Source organism: Lontra canadensis, unplaced genomic scaffold, assembly GCF_010015895.1.
Source record: "Lontra canadensis isolate GAN:19392208 unplaced genomic scaffold, GSC_riverotter_1.0 scaffold59, whole genome shotgun sequence".
In the NCBI taxonomy this organism is placed as follows: domain Eukaryota; kingdom Metazoa; phylum Chordata; class Mammalia; order Carnivora; family Mustelidae; genus Lontra; species Lontra canadensis.
The window spans coordinates 2,480,749-2,501,418 of record NW_022631053.1 but is presented as its reverse complement, the minus strand read 5'-3'; the positions used below and the strand labels follow the sequence as shown (position 1 = coordinate 2,501,418).

The 20,670-nt window shown below is 42.5% G+C and overlaps 1 protein-coding gene across 1 annotated transcript; it reads right to left on the bottom strand.

The window, feature by feature from the left end:
* Window positions 1-7,663: 7,663 nt before the first annotated feature.
* LOC116878893 (keratin, type II cytoskeletal 6A-like) lies at window positions 7,664-12,748 on the bottom strand. Its single transcript, XM_032876711.1, has 9 exons — window positions 12,150-12,748; window positions 10,998-11,212; window positions 10,542-10,602; window positions 10,289-10,384; window positions 10,000-10,164; window positions 9,349-9,474; window positions 8,295-8,515; window positions 8,034-8,068; window positions 7,664-7,920 (listed from the first exon to the last, which is right to left on the bottom strand). Exons 1-9 carry the CDS (start codon window positions 12,687-12,689, stop codon window positions 7,664-7,666), a joined length of 1,716 nt encoding a protein of 571 aa, XP_032732602.1. The 5' UTR covers window positions 12,690-12,748.
* Window positions 12,749-20,670: the final 7,922 nt, after the last annotated feature.

Sequence of the window (20,670 nt, the reverse complement as noted above, 5' to 3'; positions counted from 1 at the left end):
CCCTACTTTTTAGCACCAAGGGCATCATGGTGCCCCTGGAGTCTAGTAAGTGAAAACGTTGAGAAGGGACTGCCCGACAGGAGTCATGGTCAAAAGGGTACATCTACTTCCAGAGATACTTCAACCCTTTGTCATCCCGTCCTTGGATCAAGTGCCAGCTTTTCATAAAGTCAAATACAATGAATAGGTAGTTAGCAAGGAAGTCTGTAGGGATTGCCTCCGGGGCATGGAGCAGGGCAGAGAAGAGCAGCCTGCTCTTAAACCCTTTCTGAAGCATTCCCTCCACTGATTATGCTGCACCCTTCCCTGCTATGAGATGTGATTCCACGCATTTGGGATGTGCTCAGGATTCTACCTAAATGCAGCTAGAATCTACATTGGACTGCCCACTAACAATCATACTGAATCGCAGAGGATGCAGGTATGGTAGACTTTGGGTATGTTGTCTAACTAGCTAAAAGTTCTTCTACTTGGAGGTGTTATTAAAAAGATGTGATTCCTATCTTTTCCAGATACATGGACTCTGTACTGAAGAAGGCAATTAGCTAGGCTTCTTAGGAGCCAAATCCAGTATCTAACCACCATTGGTTCTGAGGGCTCAATCCTTGCCTCAAGAACAAGTCTTTGTTGTTGCAAAAGAAATCCATTCCTTCTTATTCAGTTCTCAGTGGGGAAAGGAATAAAATCCAATGTTTTATTCACAAGGGCTTTAAATCAAGATTTAAATATTTTCTCCCTTTGTACCAAAAAGTATAACCACATTTAATCTCAGATCTCCTATCATTAGGACATCATTGGCAGACACTTTCTTTTTCCTTTTTTGAAATATGTTTCAATAATGAAAAGGATATATGCTTAACATTTAAATATTTAGAAAGTATACAGCTTAAAATTAATACAGGTTATTTAGGTTTATACCAACTTGAGATAATCAGTATTATTGTTTTAGCATGTGTCCTTCAATTATTTCTCTGCCTCTGTCTCTCTCTCTCCATCTTATTTGTATTGTAATTTTGGTTACAAATTCGGCATTAGTTAAACATACTTTGAGCCCTACACCTTAAGCACATTTGTAATAAACTTTTTACTTTAAAACAATTTTAGATTTATAAAAAAATTCTGAAGATAATACAGAGAGGTCCTGTAGACCCCACACACCCAATTTCCCTATATACTACTGGTATATCAAAAAGTATGGTGCATTTGTCACATTGAAGGAATATATATATTATTATTATTATTATTATTATTAACTAGTCCGTACTTTATTTGGATTTCTTTAGCTTTTACCTGATGTCCTTTTTTCTATTCTAGAATCTCATCCAGGATACATTACATTTAGTCATTATGTCTCCTTAACTCTTGTTGTCTGAGACTGTTTGTCAGGCTTTCCTTGTTTTGATGACCTTGGAAGTTTTGAGGAGCAGTCGCCAGATATTTTGTAGATTTCCACATTTGGACATTGGGCTTTTCTCATGTTTTTTCTTGATGACCCTGATGTTATGGTATTTTGAGAGGAAGACTTTTTGGCAATGAGAATTGCCATTCTCATCACATATTATCAAGGGTACATGCTATTGACATGATTTATCACTGTTGATGTTAATTTTGATCATCTGGCTGAGGAAGTGTTTGTCAGATTTTTGTAAAGTCATTATGAAGTTATTCTTTTACCCCTTTCCTTCACACTCTTTGGAACAAAATTGTGCATAGCTCACACTTGGGGGGGAGGAGTTATTCACTATCTGCTGGAAGGGAGGCACCTATGTAAATAATTGGGAATTCTGCACCAGAGTAGTCTATCTTCCCTCATTAATTAATTAATTTAATCATTTATTAGTATCAGTATGGGCTCATAATTATTTATTTTAAATTTTCATTAAAATCAGGTATTTCTTCCTCCCTCTCTTCCTTCCTTCCTTCCTTCCTGGTAAAAAACTGTTCCAGTACAAAAACACATTATAGATTTGTGATATGTACAATACAGATAATTATATATAAATACATATAATTATATATCATAAATCTATAGCAAATATTTTATATATATAATAAATGCTTTTTATATAATGTATCTAATCACATGAACCAATTCCTTATAATAAAATCTTTTTTGCATATATCTACATCTATATATGATATGTGTATGCACATATATTATATATATTTATATATAAAGTGATTTATTACAAGCCATTGGATTGTGTGATATGGAGACTGGCAAATCCAAAATCTGCTTAGTTGCTGTTCCAGTTCAAGTCTGAAGGCTGGCAAGCTGTTGCAGAGCCAGGAAATGCTGATGTCCCAGTTTGAAGGCCCCAAAAGCAAGAGAATTGCTTCTTTAGGGGAGGGTCAGACTTTTGTTCTCTCCAGACCTTCAAAAGACTGGATGAGGCCCACCCACATTATGGGCACCTTATGGCTTAGTCAACTTCACACATAAAATTAACCATCACACTTATATGGGCCATGGTATTAGAAACCAAGATCTGGGTGCTAGATGTGCCACTAGAGTGTCATTGTTTCCAGGTGCCCTTAGGGGGTGGAGGTTAAAAAAAAAATCAATGTATACATGCTAGCATTTCCTGCATATACACATATCTATAAATGTTACCATATGTAACCATCTGTATCTATGCTAAACTAACCATAAACCCATGCTGCTGTCTACATCTTTAATTCATTACCATAAAGATTTTTTTAGCTTTTTCCTTTGCTTATATGTAAACTTGTACCAACAGTGAGAAACCTGGCTCTAAGCATCTGCCATCCATCTACTTAATTATTTAATGCCAGTATATGTGTATAGCGGCTTCACAATTATTATACCTTATCCTTGTGGGAATCAACCTTATCAACCATAGCATGTATGTATAGTTCCTCTTAGCCTTTAGTCTTACAGATTCCACTCAATTCCAAAGTTGCTTAGGTCAGTCTTTATCTCCAACCCCTTCTGTGAGGTTGTTTCATACATCTGTAATACAGTAGTACTTTCTTCCACATTTTACATTTCATCTTGGGATTGCTCAATCTTATAATTATTCCTTTTTAATTTGCACAGAGAGAGAGAGAAAGAGAGAGCAAGCACAAGCAGGAGAGCATCAGAGTGAGAGGGAGGAGCAGGCTCCCCATCGAGCAGGAATCCCAACATGGGGCTTGATCCCAGGACCCTGGGATCATGACCTGAGCCAAAGGCAGATGCTTAACCAACCAAACTACCCAGGCACCCTCTTTTTAAATTTCAAATATTAAATTTCACTCTTGCACTACAAAATTCTGTGAGTTTTTAACAAATTCAGAGTGTTGTGAATTCATACAGTATCACAGAGAAAAGTTTAACTGCCCTCAATATGTCATCCTGTGCTTCACTTATTTAACCTTGCAAAAGTCCTTTACCTTTCCATATAAATTTTAGAATCAACTTGTTGATAATCAACAAAAGAGCTTGCTAAAATTTCAATTGAGATTGTGTTGAATCTATAGAGCAAATTGGGAAGAATTGACATCTGAATAATACTGAATCTTCTAATCCATAAATATACAATGTCTACTCTACACTTACACTTTTGATTTCTTCCATCCATACTTTATAATTTTCCACACACAGAAGCTCTTAATATTTTATTAGATCAATACCTAAGTACTTAATCTTTTGGTACTACTATGAAAGATACTTTTTAAAATTTCAACATTCACTTCTTTACTACTGGTATATCAAAAAGCAAATGACTTTTTATTTTATTTATTTTTTAAAAGATTTTATTTATTTATTTGAGGGAGAGAGAGACAGAGTGAGAGAGCATTAGAGAGGAGGTCAGAGGGAGAAGCAGACTCCCCATGGAGCTAGGAGCCTGATGTGGTACTCAATCCCAGGACTCCGGGATCATGACCTGAGCTGAGCTGAAGGCAGTCACTTAACCAACTGAGCCACCCAGGTGCCCTGCAAATGGTTTTTTAAATAGTAACCTTGTATACTACAACTTTGTTATACTGGCTTTTTTTTTTCCAGGAGATTTTTTACAAAATCTTTCAGATTTATACATAGACTATTGTGTCATCTGGGAATAAAGACAGCTTTATTACTTCACTTCTAATCTGTATAATTTTTATTGCTCTCTCTCACCTTACTGCACTGGCTGGAACTTCCAACACGATGTTGAATAAAAATGGAGAGAGAACACACGCTTGTCTCATTCTCAATCTCAGAAAAAAAGGGTCCATTCTCTCACCAGTAAGTATGATATGAGCTATAAGACTTTTTTTTAATGTTCTTTATTAAGATTAGGAACTTGTCGCTATTCCTTGTTTGGTGAGTTGCCTTTTTTTTTTTAAATCAAGAATGGATGTTACATTATGTTATATAATTTTTTCTGCATTTATTAATATAATCATATGATTTTTATTCTTTAGTTTTTTCTATGGTGAATTACACTGATTGATTTTGAATGTTGAATCAGCCTTGCATGTCTATAATAAGCCTCATTCATTGTGGTGTAGAATTCTTTTATACATCATAGGACTCAATTTGATAATATTTTGCTGAATATCTTCATGTCCAAGATCAGAATAGATATTGGAGTGTACTTCACTTTTCTGGAAACATCTTTATCTGGTTTTGATATTAAAGTAATGCTGTCCTTATAGAATGAGTTAGAAAGTGTTCTTCCTGTTTCTATTTTCTAGAAGAGATTGTCAAGTATTGGTACCATTTCTTTTTTAATTGTTTTGGTAGAACTGACCGATGAAAATATCCAGGCCTGGTGCTTTCGTTTTTGGAAGGTTATATATTATTGATTTGATTTCTTCAGTAGGTACAAGACTATTATCATTATCTGTTTCTCCTTGTGTGATCTCTGGTAGTTTTGTGTCATTCTAATTTGGCCAATTTCATCTAAATTATCAAATTTGTAAGTATAGAGTTGTTTGTAGTTCTTCTTGATTATAGCTTTGATGTCCATGTGCCCTAAGATTTTAATTTAAATCCATATATGCATATACAGGTTTTTAACTTCATTTCTGTGTATTGCTATATCCCAGATAAAATTCTTTGCCAATTATTTTTTAGTTGTTTCTTTTTATTTTTTTAATTTTTTTTGTATTTAATTTTTTAAACTTTATTTTTCCACTGTTCCAAGATTCATTGTTTATGCACCACACCCCATGCTCCGTACAATATGTGTCCTCCTTAATACCTACCACCAGCTAGTTTTTTTGTTTTGTTTTTTTTTAGGTTTAAATTTTTTTATTTTATTTATTTTTTTATTTTTTTTAATTTTATTTTTTATAAACATATAATATATATTTTTCCCCCGGGGTACAGGTCTGTGAATTGCCAGGTTTACACACTTCACAGCACTCACCATAGCACATACCCTCCCCAATGTCCATAACCCCATCCCCCCTCTCTCTCCCCCCTCCCCCCAGCAACTCTCAGTTTGTTTTGTGAGATTAAGAGTCTCTTATGGTTTGTCTCCCTCCCAATCCCATCTTGTTTCATTTATTCTTCTCCTACCCCCTTAACCCCCCATGTTGCATCTCCACTTCCTCATATCAGGGAGATCATATGATAGTTGTCTTTCTCTGATTGACTTATTTCACTAAGCATGATACCCTCTAGTTCCAGCCATGTCATCGCAAATGGCAAGATTTCATTTCTTTTGATGGCTGCATAGTATTCCTTGTGTATATATACCACATCTTCTTTACCCATTTATCTGTTGATGGACATCTAGGTTCTTTCCATTGTTTGGCTATTGTAGACTTTGCTGCTATAAACATTCGGGTGCACATACCCCTTCGGATCACTATGTTTGTATCTTTAGGGTAAATACCCAGTAGTGCAATTGCTGGGTCATAGGGTAGTTCTATTTTCAACTTTTTGAGGAACCTCCATGCTGTTTTCCAGAGTGGTTGCACCAGCTTGCATTCCCACCAACAGTGTAAGAGGGTTCCCCTTTCTCCGCATCCTCTCCAGCATCTGTCATTTCCTGACTTGTTAATTTTAGCCATTCTGACTGGTGTGAGGTGATATCTCATTGTGGTTTTGATTTGTATTTCCCTGATGCTGAGTGATTTGGAGCACTTTTTCATGTGTCTGTTTTTGCCAATTATTTTACTTTCCATTATCCTTCATGGGAATATTAGTGTGTGGTGAGTGGGCTTAGATTTTGGAAGCCAAATGTCATAAATCTGGTATTAGATAAATCCTGTGCAGAAAGTGAGCCAGTGCCAAAATGAAAGGCTACCTCTGCTCCCTGCAGGAATGGTTAGAGGAGAACACAGCAAGATACTGATACAGTGGGATCCAGAAATACCTTAATAAATTAGCCAATCCTTGAGAATTTCTCTTGTACTGAGAGTTGGGGTTAGGAGCATGGAGAAAATGGACTGGAAACAGTAACTGGCCCTCACGAAGTAGAAGCTAACAGACCATCCTTGCACTGTATCCTGTTTTCCCTTAACCATTCTTAGAAGTCAAAGCGGGCCAGGGCACAACTAGAAGGGATGTGAGACCATCTCGCCAGAGCAACAGGACTTGACTTCTTTGAGCCACCATGCAAACCTTATGAGGTAAGGAAGAGGGAGTTTCTATTCTCGTTCTGCCTTCACACTTCAAGAAATCAGCATCTAAGTTTTGTGCCTGCATTTTTGGACTCTTAATTTGTCCAGTTATAGAGTTTTCAATTTTTTCATATTGTGAAGATCATTGGAATTCACATCAACATACATACACCCTCCTGCATTTGTACTATTTTCTCAGGATACATTTCTAGAAGTGTAATTCCAGTTCAGGGATATACACATTTTAATTATTCTTCATACACCTTGTCAGGCAAGTTTCTAGGTCATAAAGGCAATTGCAAGCAAAAATCAAATATCTTATTCTCTTGCCAATGTTCTTTTGCTGTAATTGGGAAGATAATATATTTCTCTGGGCATTATGGGTAGCCACTCGGCAAGTGGCAGAGAAGTCTTAGAGACTAAGTTAGAGAAAGTAAGTTACTATTACCTAATACAGGCAGTAAAAATAACTTTATAATGATGGTAGACCAGATCCTTGTCACTCCATTTGCCAAAAATGTATATGGAATCTGATCTGGGAAGGAATTCTGAACATCAGGATACCAAACGGCAGTTTGTTGAAACTGTCTGAAGAAAGGGAGTAAAGTACGTGGATATTGGGAATATCTATCACATGATAAGACATTTGTGCAATGAAAAAACTAATAATTGAAAAGTGATAAAGCAAGTCAATACTACACCATAAATTATATTATAAATCTGCTTTATTGCAATTAGAAGAGAACAAAGAACAGAAAACGTCATAGAGATACAAACCATGTTTATCACACACCTGATTACTTGTGCATTCATAACCATTGTGAGGGAGGATCTCAATATTTGAAAGATGGGAATTCCTGGGCCAGTAAAAGGAAGACGTTGCCCTACTCTGGAACAAGACCCAGGCAGTGACCTTCTGATGGGGAGCAATGGAAGCTCAGGTGGGAGAGGTAGAGACAGTAAGGAGACATGAAGGTGCTCAGCAACTTTAGCTCAAACTCAGAAAGTAAGAGAAATCAGAGACAAGAGAGGAGACGTGGCCTGAGAGAGGGAGTGCAGCCATAGACAGGGACAACGTGGGTCCAAGAGCCGATGGCAGGACTTAGTGCTTGTAGCTCTTCCTGCTGGAGGATGAGGTGGTGGTGGTGTACTTGATGGTGGAACTGCTGCCTCCAGAGGAGCTGAAGCCACCCCCCATGCCTCTGCCACTGCTGGAACTGAAGCCAGCTCCAAGGCTGTGGCCGCTGCCATAGGAGTGGCCGCTGCCTCCGCCCAGGCCTGAGCCACCGCCCATACCGCTGGCACTGCCATAGCCACCAGCACTGCCATAGCCGCCAGACACAGTGGACTGCACCACAGCTATGAAGGGGAGAGGGACAAAGACACACAGGACACAGTGAGCTCATTCTGCCAGCCTCAGTCCAGTCAGAGGAGCACAAGGGCAAGGGAAGGAGGTGAGCAAAGGTACTTACAGATGTTGACTTGTCCAACTCCTTCACCACTCAGCCTAGGAAGGGAGAAGACACGGGGAGCATGAGACATCAGAGAGCTACCAAGGGACCAGAGTGGGAAGCCTCGATGTGAGGATAGCCCATGGGGAAGCTGCCTTAGAAATGGTTCTCTGTGAGTAGCCGCTATGGCCATAACTAGGGTGCCTTCAACTTGTGCTCATGGCCCAACATCCTAAACCTGGATCCAAGATGATTGAGGGGCTTCTGTGATGAGTTACCCACCTGCACTCCTCGCCCTCCAGCAGCTTCCTGTAGGTGGCGATCTCCACATCCAGGGCCAGTTTAACATTCATCAGCTCCTGGTACTCCTTCAGCAACCTGGCCATGTCCTGCTTGGCCTTCTGCAGGGCATCCTCCAGATCAGCCAGCTTGTTCTTGGCATCCTTGAGGGCCATCTCCCCACGCTGCTCAGCATCAGCAATGGCGGACTGCAGGTTGGCACACTAGAGGAGGAACACAGGCAGGATGAACTCGAGATTTAGTCCTCCAGAGGAGACTAAACACAGTTCTTTCTAGTGAGGAAGAGTTCCAGAGTCCAATATCATAGAAAGGGCCTTCTTCCTCTTTTTGCCCAGTATTTCTCTGTTCTGCACAAATGAGTTAGTCTGGGAGCCATGTGAGAAAACCTGTGCCCTTTTTTAACCTCCCTGCACTACACTGGACAAAACACCAGCAAATTTGGAAGAAATGGACCTACTCATTTCTCTTGAGTGCCATCTCCAAAGCCAGACAAGGATATCTTCTGAAGATCTCATGTGGATGCCACACTAACTTATACAAAATTAGGAACATCCTCATTTAAGCAGATGAACTTCACATCTAGCTGCGGAGATCTTGCCTTCCTCACTCCTAACAGATTCTATCACACTTAGGCAATACTGATCTTCACCCTGGGTCCTTGCTCAACTTTCTTTTTCCATTGAATCTTCAGCAGATTTGAAACAATCTTACCCCCCTTCTGGCCTCCTTTTTTCTTTCCTGACTTGTCTCTTATATTCCTAAAACAACCACTCTCCTTAAGTAACCTCTTTAAATGTCCTAAGACTATCTTTTCACCTCTGACTAACTGGGATTATTCTTGTGATGTGACTGTATCATTCTGTAGTGTTGGCATCCGTGTGCCCTGATCTGTGGGAATTCTCAAGGGTGGGAGCTGTGTGTCCCCCTCTCGCTGCTGTTCCCTCAATTCCCAGCATTTCCCAAATGGTGGCTGATGACAACCCGGTGGTGTAGCAAGGAAAGGATGTTTTTCCTCTCCAGAGCCCCCCCACCACACCTGCTTCTTGACATGGTCGATCTCGGATCTCAGCCTCTGGATCATGCGGTTGATCTCAGCAATCTCCTGCTTGGTGTTGCGCAGGTCATCCCCGTGTCTGCCTGCTGTGAGCTGCAGCTCCTCATACTGAAATCCGGGGGGCGGGGAGAGAGAGATAGAGAGACAGAGAGAGAGAGAGAAGTTGGTGTATATGGGCTTTCACATCCCAACAGTGGCTCACCTTCCAAACAAGGCATTTAACACATTTGGACCATGAAGCTAGTGGCTTCTCCACAAGGGTTTTTAGGGAAAGTTGATGTGGTCCAAGGTCACTGGATACCGTACATTGATCACAGACCCTCTCTCTAATGGACCACTGTCTGCCTAGTTCATTTGTGGACCAATAGTGTTCTGTATCCTGTCTCTGAGAGCCAGGATCAGGGAGAGGACAAAAGCAAAGAACACTAGGTCTTTATCTAGTGACTTGGGTTCTTGGCTTATCAAATTTGGACCTAAATTCTGTAAATGCCTGGTCTATGAGGGCAGGGTACACATCTTATGAGAAAATATCAGCTTCCTTATAGCAGATTTCCCAGCAAAGTCTGTAGCCTCACTAGTGATCTGGTAGGGGACACAGGCATTCCTGTGTCCAGCTGTCAACTCAAGGCTCACCTTGCTCTGGTACCAGGACTCAGCCTCAGCCCGACTCCTCTGAGCAATCTCCTCATATTGGGCTTTGACTTCAGCGATGATGCTGTCCAGGTCCAGGTTACGGTTGTTGTCCATGGACAGGACCACAGAAGTGTCTGAGACGTGGGTTTGCATCTGAGACAGTTCCTGCAGAGCAGAAGATGGTCAGATCATCTTTTCCTGTGGCACTGACTGAGGTATCCAACCCCAAGATCTTCCACCCTTTGCCGAGCCCCATCACAGCAAATAAAAGAGGAGTGGAGATGCTTACTGCGTCATACAGGGCTCTGGTGAAGTTGATCTCATCTGTGAGAGCATCTACCTTGGCTTGCAGTTCAACCTTATTCATGTAGGCAGCATCCACATCCTGGGGAATAAGCCAACAACTTGGAGTCAGCTGAGCCCTCCTTCCCAGTCTCAACACCTTTGAGTCTCCCCCTCTATTCCCCTCTTGGATGTGTGCAGAGATGCAGAGTCCTCCCCCTCTACAAAGGAACATGATCCCCTGATCTTCATTAGCTCACCTTCTTCAGAGTCACAAATTCATTCTCTGCTGCTGTGCGCTTGTTGATTTCATCTTCATATCTAGAATTAGAACAAGGTAAGACATAAGTGAGCCAGAGCTGGAGATAATACAGCAAGATCAGCCTGGGATCCCAACTTTCCACAAAACAGATATGTCCAAATTGAGCTTTCTGGCCACTGAGCCACACACACACATATTGTGTGTGTGTGTGTGTGTGTGTGTGTGTGTGTGTGTGTGTTGTGTGTGTGTTCCCTCAATCCCTCATATCTTTTCTCTCCCCACCCACCTCTATGGCCCATTTGTTCTCTGGGGGTTGTTTTGGGGCAATGATTGTGATATTCATTTCCATGGACCTGTTTCCCTACGGAGCCATGCCCACATCTGGACATGGTCACCCGGCAGTCTTGAAGAGTCTGCTTCAGGGAACTGAAGCCCCTTTTCTCCTTGAACTCACTTGTTCTTGAAGTCCTCCACTGTGTCCTGCATGTTCCTCAGCTCTGAGTCCAGGCGGCCCCTCTCCCCCAGGATGCTGTCCAGCTGTCTCCTGAGGTTGTTGATGTACTGTTCAAACAAGGGCTCCAGGTTCTGCCTCACGGTCTTGGTGCCCTGCTCCTGGAGCAGAGTCCACTTGGTGTCCAGGACCTTGTTCTGTTGCTCCAAGAACCGCACCTGGAGGAAGAAGACAAGGTGATTATTTGCCGGAGAAAGCAAAGGAGAAAGAGGTAGGCATTGTCAGGTGCCCAGGCATGCCTGGAGTGTCACCCAGCATGTGTGTGTACACAGCATGTACAGAGGCTCAGGCTGACTGTGTTGGACCCACAAAACTATTGTCTTCCCACTCCAGTGATGCTGTGTGAAATTCTTCCATGGACATATGAAGTCTTCTCACTAGGTAAGTTATGCTGCCTATCAGTGACGTGTAATAGTTCTTTTCTTTTTTTTTTCTTTTCATTGAAAAACACAATCATATATTTCCCCATTATGTTGCACAATTGTTTTTTTTTTTAATCGTACTTCAGTTAAAGGCATATTAAGTGTGGAGAATCTAACAATTAAATCCAATGTAGCTAATGATTGGATTCCAATAACTTCTGTTTTAGTACATGGTTGCCCTCTACAACAAACACCTTAATGGTCATGCTCTGCTTCTACACAGTTAGTATTCCTATGGCTATATAAATGTTTCTAGGTCTTTTTCTTCTAAGCCAGGCAGAAGTCCTTTTCTTTTCTTTTTCTCACTCTTTCCTCATGCCCAGAGTCCTCGAGAAGATATCTGCTGGCGTTATTTTTTAATCTCTAGAAATCTTCAGAAGGGAAAGCTAACCCATTCCATTCTCTCACTGCCTTCTTTTGCTTCATGCTTATCAAAAGTAGAGTATTCTTCCCTGGGAATGATGAAGGACACGTAAGAGACCCAGTGGTTTTAAATGATTTCCATCACCTTCTGCCTGTTGTGAACATGGAGCCCACCTGGCATCCCAGGGGAGAGCGAGTCCCAGTCCCCTTCTCCCTCCCTTCCTCCTGAGTCTCCCCCTGGTAGGACACTGGTTACTTGTCTAGTTTGGGGACTCTGGAATCCCAGTGGAGGCAGGTGCTCGTGGCTCACCTTGTCAATGAAGGAGGCAAACTTGTTGTTGAGGGTCTTGATCTGCTCCCGCTCCTCAGTCCTCACCCTCTGGATGGTGGGGTCGATTTGCAGGTTCAGAGGAGTGAGGAGATTCTGGTTGACAGTGACCTCTTGGATACCTCCAGGAGGGCACACAGGGAAGCCAGAGCCCCCATAGCCACCAGCAAAGCCAGGTCCACCACCGAGCCCAAAGCCACCACCAGCTGCACCACCAAAACCAAATCCACTTGCAGCTCCACCTCCATAGCCAAAGCCACCTCCAACTCTGCCACCATATCCACCACTGATGGCACAGCTGCCCCCTCCGATGGAGATCCTCTTGGAGCCACCCAGGCCATAGAGGCTCCTGCTGCCAAAGCCGGCTCCTCCACATGCTCCACCGAAGCCACCACTGCCCCTGGAGCGGGACACGGAGACACTGCTGAAGCCAGAGCGGCAGACCCCTGGGACTCTGGCTGAGCTGGCGCTGAAGCCACGGTGGCTGATGCTTTGGCTCCTCATGGTAGATTTGCTAGACATGGTTCCTAAAGAGGAGAAGGCTGAAGAAAGCGTGAGAGGCTGAAGGGTAGGGCTGAGAGGAGCAGATCTGTGAGATGAACCTCCCAGCAGCAGTTTATATATGGTGGAAATGGGTTGGGCTCCGTCCTGGAAGGTGAGCTTGCAGATTGGGAAGGGCTGATCTTTACAAATAGTGAGATCAGCCCCAGCCTCTTAAAGGTATGAAATATGAAGATTGCTTCTTTGGCTTCCTTTAGTCATGGAGAAATTCTCTTGCCTTCCAGCCTTGATGATCCCAACACAATAAGCCTGGATGTGAATTCACTGAAGTCATGAGTTAGTCATGTTCTCAAACAAAGGAGACAAGGAGCTGATTTGTGGTAATTGTCCCTTCCTTCTGCTTACTCAGACACTCCTCTGTGTGCCCCCTTCCCACACAGGTTTTCTCCTCTACAAGCACCACCCTTCCCATCAGGGTGGGACTGACTCTGAGTTCTTACAGGCATTTGCCCAAAGGCCTGCACAAGAAGTGGCCTGCAGTGTTTTTCATCATGTTTCTGCCTGTCCTTCTATAACTCCTGGCTTCTTCCTGGTGGCCTGGGCATGAATATGGGGGCTATGCTGGGGACATAATCTTCCTTTGAAAAACAAATGGCCAGAAGAGTTGGGTTTTTACACTGTGTAGTCAGTGTTTGTTCTCTCCTGTGTGGTAAGCTCGCCAATTGGCAGTTTCCTGAAAGGACAGGAGACACCTCTGTCTAGAGACCTGACTTCTGCACCTCCCTCCCCAATTTTTGCTTCCCAATGACTTGTTATTATGCAATTTTTTTGTCCAACTGGAAACCATAAACACCTTTTTCTCTCCTGTTTTGGAATGATCACTTAGAACTCAAGAAATCTAAAATGAGTAGGACAAAAATTATTGAGGAATTCACTGAATTTTGATTCCAACACACTTTGACACTTCTTAGGAATAAAAAAACAGACACCTTAATGGGGTGTGTACAGAAAGTTGAGGGGCATATGGAAACAGTGAATCATAATAATGTGCCCTTACATGTGTGATTATGTCACAAGCAAATTCCAAATTTATATTTCTAATCTCAGCACTTAAAATCTGAAATGGCTACATACCTCAGAGGGAAAGAAGGCTGTGAGTGAGTGTGGTGTTTGGCCTGGAGAGGAATGAAATCCTTTTTCCCTGCCCACACATTAAGTACTGAGCACCAGGAGCACTGAGGGCAGTTTTAGGCATGCTGTTCTGTGAGAACACATGGGTCAATGGCAACTAGCAGAGGAAGGACAAACTCGCACATTGAGATGACCAGAGAAAAGCTCTTGTTACTATCTTAGAAATGTCCCATCTCTCCAGTGTTTTGGGGTGCACAATATCCAGGAGAGCAGGTCATTTCCTGCCCAGAAGAGGTGCTATCTAAACATAGGGAAGAGATACCTTCTCAAGACAACGGAAACAGCTCCCTTCTCTCCACCCTCGTTACACACTGTGCTTCCACCCATTTCCGGGAAAGAAGTGTTCCTTCCCATGGCATGGTGTTCTGCTCTGTTCTACTGTCTTGAGATAGAGGTTTGGCATAGATGATGCAGGAGGGGTAGGAAGGATTGGCAAGTCAGGTGGGAGCAGCACACATTTTTCCCAGTATTTATATCTATGCCCGCTTTCACAGTGCAGTGGTGGAGTTGGGTGGTTGCCACTAAGCGTGCATGGCTTGCAAAACCTAAGAGTTACTATGTGGCCCTTTAAAGAAAAAGTATATCAACCCCTGGTTAAGAGCATGGGCTCTGGAGACGGAGTGCTCAGGCTCATAACTAGGCTCGTGTATATCTTTGAAAATTATTCATTTTTATAGTTGTAAAGTGGGGGTGAAAATAATATCTACCTCACAGTGGGGATTGGAGGAAATAATGCAGAGGTCTTAGCATAGGGCCTGCACAGAAGTGCTCCATTAAGCTGAGTTAATATCACTATTACAAGTAGGAAGAAGATTGGTGAGTTCAGGGATACATGAGAATCCTCAAGAACTGGAAGTACAGGTGCAGCTGTGTGTGTGGTGGAGGGGGCGGAGACAGAAGAAATGATGCCAACACTGAAGGTCTGTGTCCTATTGGTAAGGACCTGGAAGCCACACGTGGGGGTTTGCACTTGCTCCCAGAAGCAGCACAGCACCATGGAAGTCAGAAAAGCAACAGAAGCAGAAGTATGATTTATAAGTTTCCTGGTGCTCAAAGCAACAGGACAGGGAAAATTTCTGCTGTAGTGCAGATGCAGCTCTCTGCCTAAGTGGTTGGAAGGAAGCTGTGGCCAAAGGGAAGGAGGATCTGTGTCTTTGGCAGGAGCCGAGCAGACTGGTCTCTCTGTCCTGTGTGGAGTCAGGCTTTCTTGGGCCATCCTCTGCTGGGCCCTCTTCTGTTCTCAGGGCTGTGCATGCAGGGACAGGCTGCCATCAACCAACACGGATGACCAGATCAGTGCCTCCTTTAGTACTGATTTTATATCTTCTCTTGGGTGGGGGAAGACTCATCCCTGAATAAGTGTGTAATTCAGTAGTAGCAGGAACTTCACATTCAACCAGTTATCTGGTCAGAGGATGGTTTATCTTGAACATATTACCCACTTCCCAACTTGTCATGTGCACCAGAGAGCACCAGCAATATAAACTATTAAGTTTCATTTCCCCACACAAGTATTTCTCCTATTGATAGATTTCTTTTTGTGTGTGTGTGTGTGTTTTGCTGTTTATTTTATTTTATTTTATTTTTTTATTTTCAGCATAACAATATTCCTTATTTTTGCACCACACCCAGTGCTCCATGCAATCCGTGCCCTCTCTAATACCCACCACCTGGTTCCCCCGACCTCTCACCCTCCTGCCGCTTCAAACCCCTCAGATTGTTTTTCAGAGTCCATAGTCTCTTATGGTTCACCTCCTCTTCTAATTTCCCCCAACTCTCTTCTCCTCTCTAATTCCCCTTGTCCTCCGTGTAATATTGATAGATTTCTAAGACACTCTGCAATATATTATTTTATATTATATTCTCTCTAAGATATATATAAAGGTACATTTTCCCCCCAAGATTCTCATCACTACCTGCCAGGGAATGATGCCCTGAGAACCAATTCTGGAAACGCTGACCATAAGTGAGGTCAGCTAGGAGGGCTCATGAGAGCTGCTGTAGGCTCCTACAACACAGAGGAGGAGTTACAGTGGAGGGGCGCCATGGCAGGTCCACTTCTGATTTCACTCTTTTCTTTGTACTTGATTCATTTGCCCTTGATTTTCTGTATCTTTGACTGCAGGGAGGTGCCCTCTCTTCTGCATTCTACTTTGACACTGCCGTTCTGGGATAAGCTGTCCTTTTTCCTCCTCTACAGTCCAGTCTTCTGCCCTCTGCTCCTGCTTCCACACTCAGGAGAGGGATGTGCTCACAGGGGACTTGCTGGATGGTTAGAGAATTGATTTCTTCAGTGAAATCTCTCCAGCGTTCCTGAATCATGTCCCGTGGTGGTTATATTTTCCCAGAGGAGCAGGGTGGAGAAGGCCAGATCTTCATAACAAGATTGAAACAAAGGGTGATAGTTCAGGCAAATATGTGAGAGAAACTAAAGCAAGCAACGTGAGTAACACCGATGACAGCTAGCCTCCTCCCCAGAAGGCTGCCGAACCCAGCCTCTTCCCTCTGCCAGGACATCCTCCATTCATTGCTGTTGTCTGTTGGTCTTGGAATGAAGAAGGCCTTTGTTCTAGGGCCCAGGGGTTCACCTGTGCTCCTTGCATTTTTCCCAGCATGGAGGAAGGCAGCAAGGAAGCCCAGAAGCCCGAGTCCATGCAAAGTCTGCCTCAAGAGGAATTTGCCTTGTCTTTCTGCCTCCCTGGGTGGAGCTGGCAGATGAGACTAAGGGCTAGGCTATTATCATTATCCATCAAAAGTTTAAGACTGAGTGCCTAACCCTGCCAGCCCCAGCGCAGGATGATGCTGTTCAGAGGGAATCCCACAGACCCTGTCCTGTCCCTAGGGAGCACCCACTGAAAGAAAAACACATGCAGCCACCTGTGTAAAGACTGTAGACAGTAGCACCAAAGTTGGAGTAGAAAGGCAGCCTTCTATGATCTACAGAGCAGTTCAGACAATATGAAAACTTCCAAAGCTTCATGACTTAGTAACTAGCCTGTCGTGAACACATAGTTGCACTAAACTGTAGAAATTCCCTTGTACTTCTCAATTTCCACACACAAGGTGCATCCATTTTTTCAGAGAATACAGTGACAGGGTCATATATCTGGACATGGACTCTGAGTGGCTTTACCCACAGCTTCTGGAAGTTTCTGACAACTCCTGTCTTCCAGTGAGAGGAGGCTCTACTTCAGGTCAGTTATGGGGTCCAGAGCTCACTAAGAGAACACCTTCCACAGTGCTCAGTGAGCTGCTCAGTTCAGAGCATTGCCTGTCTGTGGAACTGTGGTCCCGGACCCCCTGACATCACCCCATGTGACCTCTAGTATAAGTTTAGAACCTCATATTTGTCCTACTTCTTCCTCACAGCCTGGAAGTAATGAAGGGAAGCATTATGGCTATCATTTCAACCACCAAAAGTAATATACACAAAGGGTCTGGGATGAATTGGGTTACTATTATTAGCATTTAGGATGGATTGATGCATGTCATGTGCCTTGAAGGACACAAATTGAGTGTTTGTATAATTATAGAAAAACTGTCATGTTCCTTTAAACATTGATTTTGGTGCATATTCCTATAAAACCTAGTTACTGCGTAACACATTTTTGAAAGTGTTCATTTCTTTTTGACTCACCCTGTACACATTGGTCTTGGGTCGGTAGGGGCATTTGAATGGTTGAATAACTGAAAGGTGAATAATTAAGCTGGCATTGGGACAGATTCAGATGAAGGGGACAATGCTTGCCTTCCCTGATCAACATGGAGAGATAGTAGCACTCAAGTTGGAGTAGAAACACAGCCCTCTATGACATATAGAGCAATTCAGACAGTATGGAAACTGTCTGGAGGAAGTGAAGCATATTGAGGCTCTGAGGCAAGAAGCAATTTGGAGGCAGAAAGATCTTTCAAAAAGATTTGAGAAGCCTTACAGCAGGGCTGGTGTAGATCAGGCCTGGGATGAGCAGGGTGAAAGGGCATGGGTGGGGAGCCTCCTCCTATCATGTGTATGAGGTCCTCCATAACAACCGGGGTTGAGAAGAGCCTAGCCAGCCCTCCCCAGGCACCGACAAAAGTTCTAGGTGGCCTGGCACTGGCAAAATTTCTAGGTGGCCTGGTCTCTGCTTCTCTCCACCAACTCCCTCATGTCCCCCGCCTCCTATCTGTATCCTGCCTCCTCACCACTGAAGTGTCCACCTCACTAGCCTGTGTCATAGAAACAACAATTATAGTTGGGTAAAAATACTCCAGCAACCCTCCAGCGAGATGCACAAAGACCTGGTTTAAATACTGTAAGTGGTTGGTTGAGATGCAGCCTATGGGATGATGTCTTACTACATCTGCCTTTTGGTAAGACTCCCTTAATGTCAGTATGGGAGGGAAGGACATCTAGTTAATGATGGGTACGTTGGGTAAGTCCCCCAGATTCAGGATGATTTGCAGTAATTCCTACCACAAAAAATGCATCTCAAAGTCATATGGCTCTTATTATGAATATCCTAAAGAGCAAACATACCTCAGAAGTGCTCCTCTGAGATTTCTTGGCATTTAGTGGCAACTTCCATCTGTTAATCCTTTGTAATCTCACTTTAAACCTGGGTTTGGAATTAGTGACAGATCTTCAATGATGTGATGTGGGCTGGGAGCAAACATCAAGAAAGAATTCTTGAAATGTCTTCGGTACAAAAAGGTGCTTTTATTACCGCATAGTGACAGGACCCGTGGGCAGAAGGAGATGCACTGGGGTCATGAGGAGTGGCTGATTATATCCCTTCTAGTTATTGGTGGCTAAGGATAGTGGAAGTCTCTAAGAAATTTGGAAACAGGGCTTTCAGGACCACAAGGGACTAACCACTGCTAAGATAGGGTTATTTACTATTGCCTAGTAAAAGTCAGTCTTGACACCCTTCAGATGTGTATCAGTGGCACGTATGCTCTGGAGGTCATTGACAATAAATTCTGAGGAGCATTTGTAGCTATCAGGGAGAGTGACACTAACAAGAGGAAAGCTACAAGGGTAAAGCAATGAAGCAAGTCCTTGAAAGAGCTGTAGGACTATTGCAATCTGTACGCCTTGAGGAATTCTGCCTGGAGACTGCCAGCCATGTCTGGCCCTTGCTTCCTTTTTCTCCCCTCAATAGATTCTTTGGCACAAGTCTGTGGAACTAACGTGCTGAAGGAAGCCTCGGGGGATCTGATAAGTTCAACTTATTTCCCATTTTCCTCTACACTTTCCTCAGCTGCTTCCAGGAAACAGCCTGGATTTTTCCAAATAGGCATAGAAGAACATTGGATGCCACTTAGAGCATTTGTACGCTGTGGTAGAATCTGTTGACTGGGTATTCTAGAGTCCATTCCCAGTTCCCTACTTTCCTTCCCATCTCCACTATAGAAACTTGGAAAGTGAGACATTCTTTTTCTCAAGATCTTTAGGAAGTTTATTAGATATAATTTATGTACAGTGAAATGCACAGATCTTTAGTGGGGAGTTCAATCAATTTTGACAAACTCATGCACTTCTGTAACCCACACAGTATCAAGATAGAGAAGATTTCTGTTACGCTAGGAAATCTATGTCCTCTAATCCCACTGCTCCCAGGCAATCACTGTTTTGAATTTTTCCATCTTAGATTAATGTGTTCATTTTAGAAATTTTAAGTGAAATCAACAGTATATACTTTAAAATATATATTTTTTGCTTATTATCTATATATATTTATATATTATTTACATGTGTGTGTGTTTGGATTTGTTTACTCAGCAAAATGTTTTTGAGATTCACCCAGATTGTTGTGATAGTTCATTGTTGATTGATAGTTCAGTCTCTTTTATTGCTGTGTGATGTGCCATGGTATGAATATACCAGTTCCTTTACCCATTCTGAAGGATGGGTATTTCCAGTTTACTACCTTCCATAAAATGGTTATGAACATACTCATGAGGCTTTGTGTGGACATACATTTTTAGTTAACACAAATAAATACCTGGAAATAGAACTGTTGCATCAAGAGTAAATGTATGACCAGCCCAGCCAAGCACATCTCACCTGTACCATGAACACGCACACACACACACACAGGAAACATATTTCCCAAAATGATTGTACCATTTTTAAAAATTGGTAATTTTTTTAGAGTTTTAATTTTTTAATTTTTAGAGTTTTAGGTTCATAGCAAAATTGAGTGGAGAGTACAGAGAGTTCACATATACTCCCTGACCCCTCACGTACATAGCCTCCCTTACTATCAGCATCCCTCACCAGAGTGGTACGTGTGTTACAGTTGATGAAACTATGCTGTTAAAACATCACATGTAGGTTTTTATATGGACATAAGTTTTCAGTTCATTTGAGTAAATACTGAGGAGCATGATTGCTGGATAATATGGTAAGAGTATGTTTAGTGTTGCAAGAAACTGCCAAACTGTTTCCAACGTGGCTGTACCATTTTGTATTCCCATTAACAAGGAATGGAGTTCCTGTTGCTCTATGGTCCTCATCAGCATTTGGTATTGTCAGAATTTTGGGTTTTCACTATTCTAAAAGGTGCATAATGGCATCTCATTGTTTTAACTTTTGTTTCCCTAATGACGTGTGATGTGGGCATCTTTTCATATGCTTAATTGCCATCTGTGTATCTTCTTTGGTCAGCTGTCTGTTAAGGTCTTTGGCCTATTTTCTAATTGGGTTCTTTGTTTTCTTTTTTTTTTTTTTTTCCCAAGATTTATTTATTTTCTTTAGAAGGGGAGGGGCAGAGGGAGAGTGTCAGGCAGACTCCATGGCAAACACAGAGCCTCACTTGGGGCTCAGATC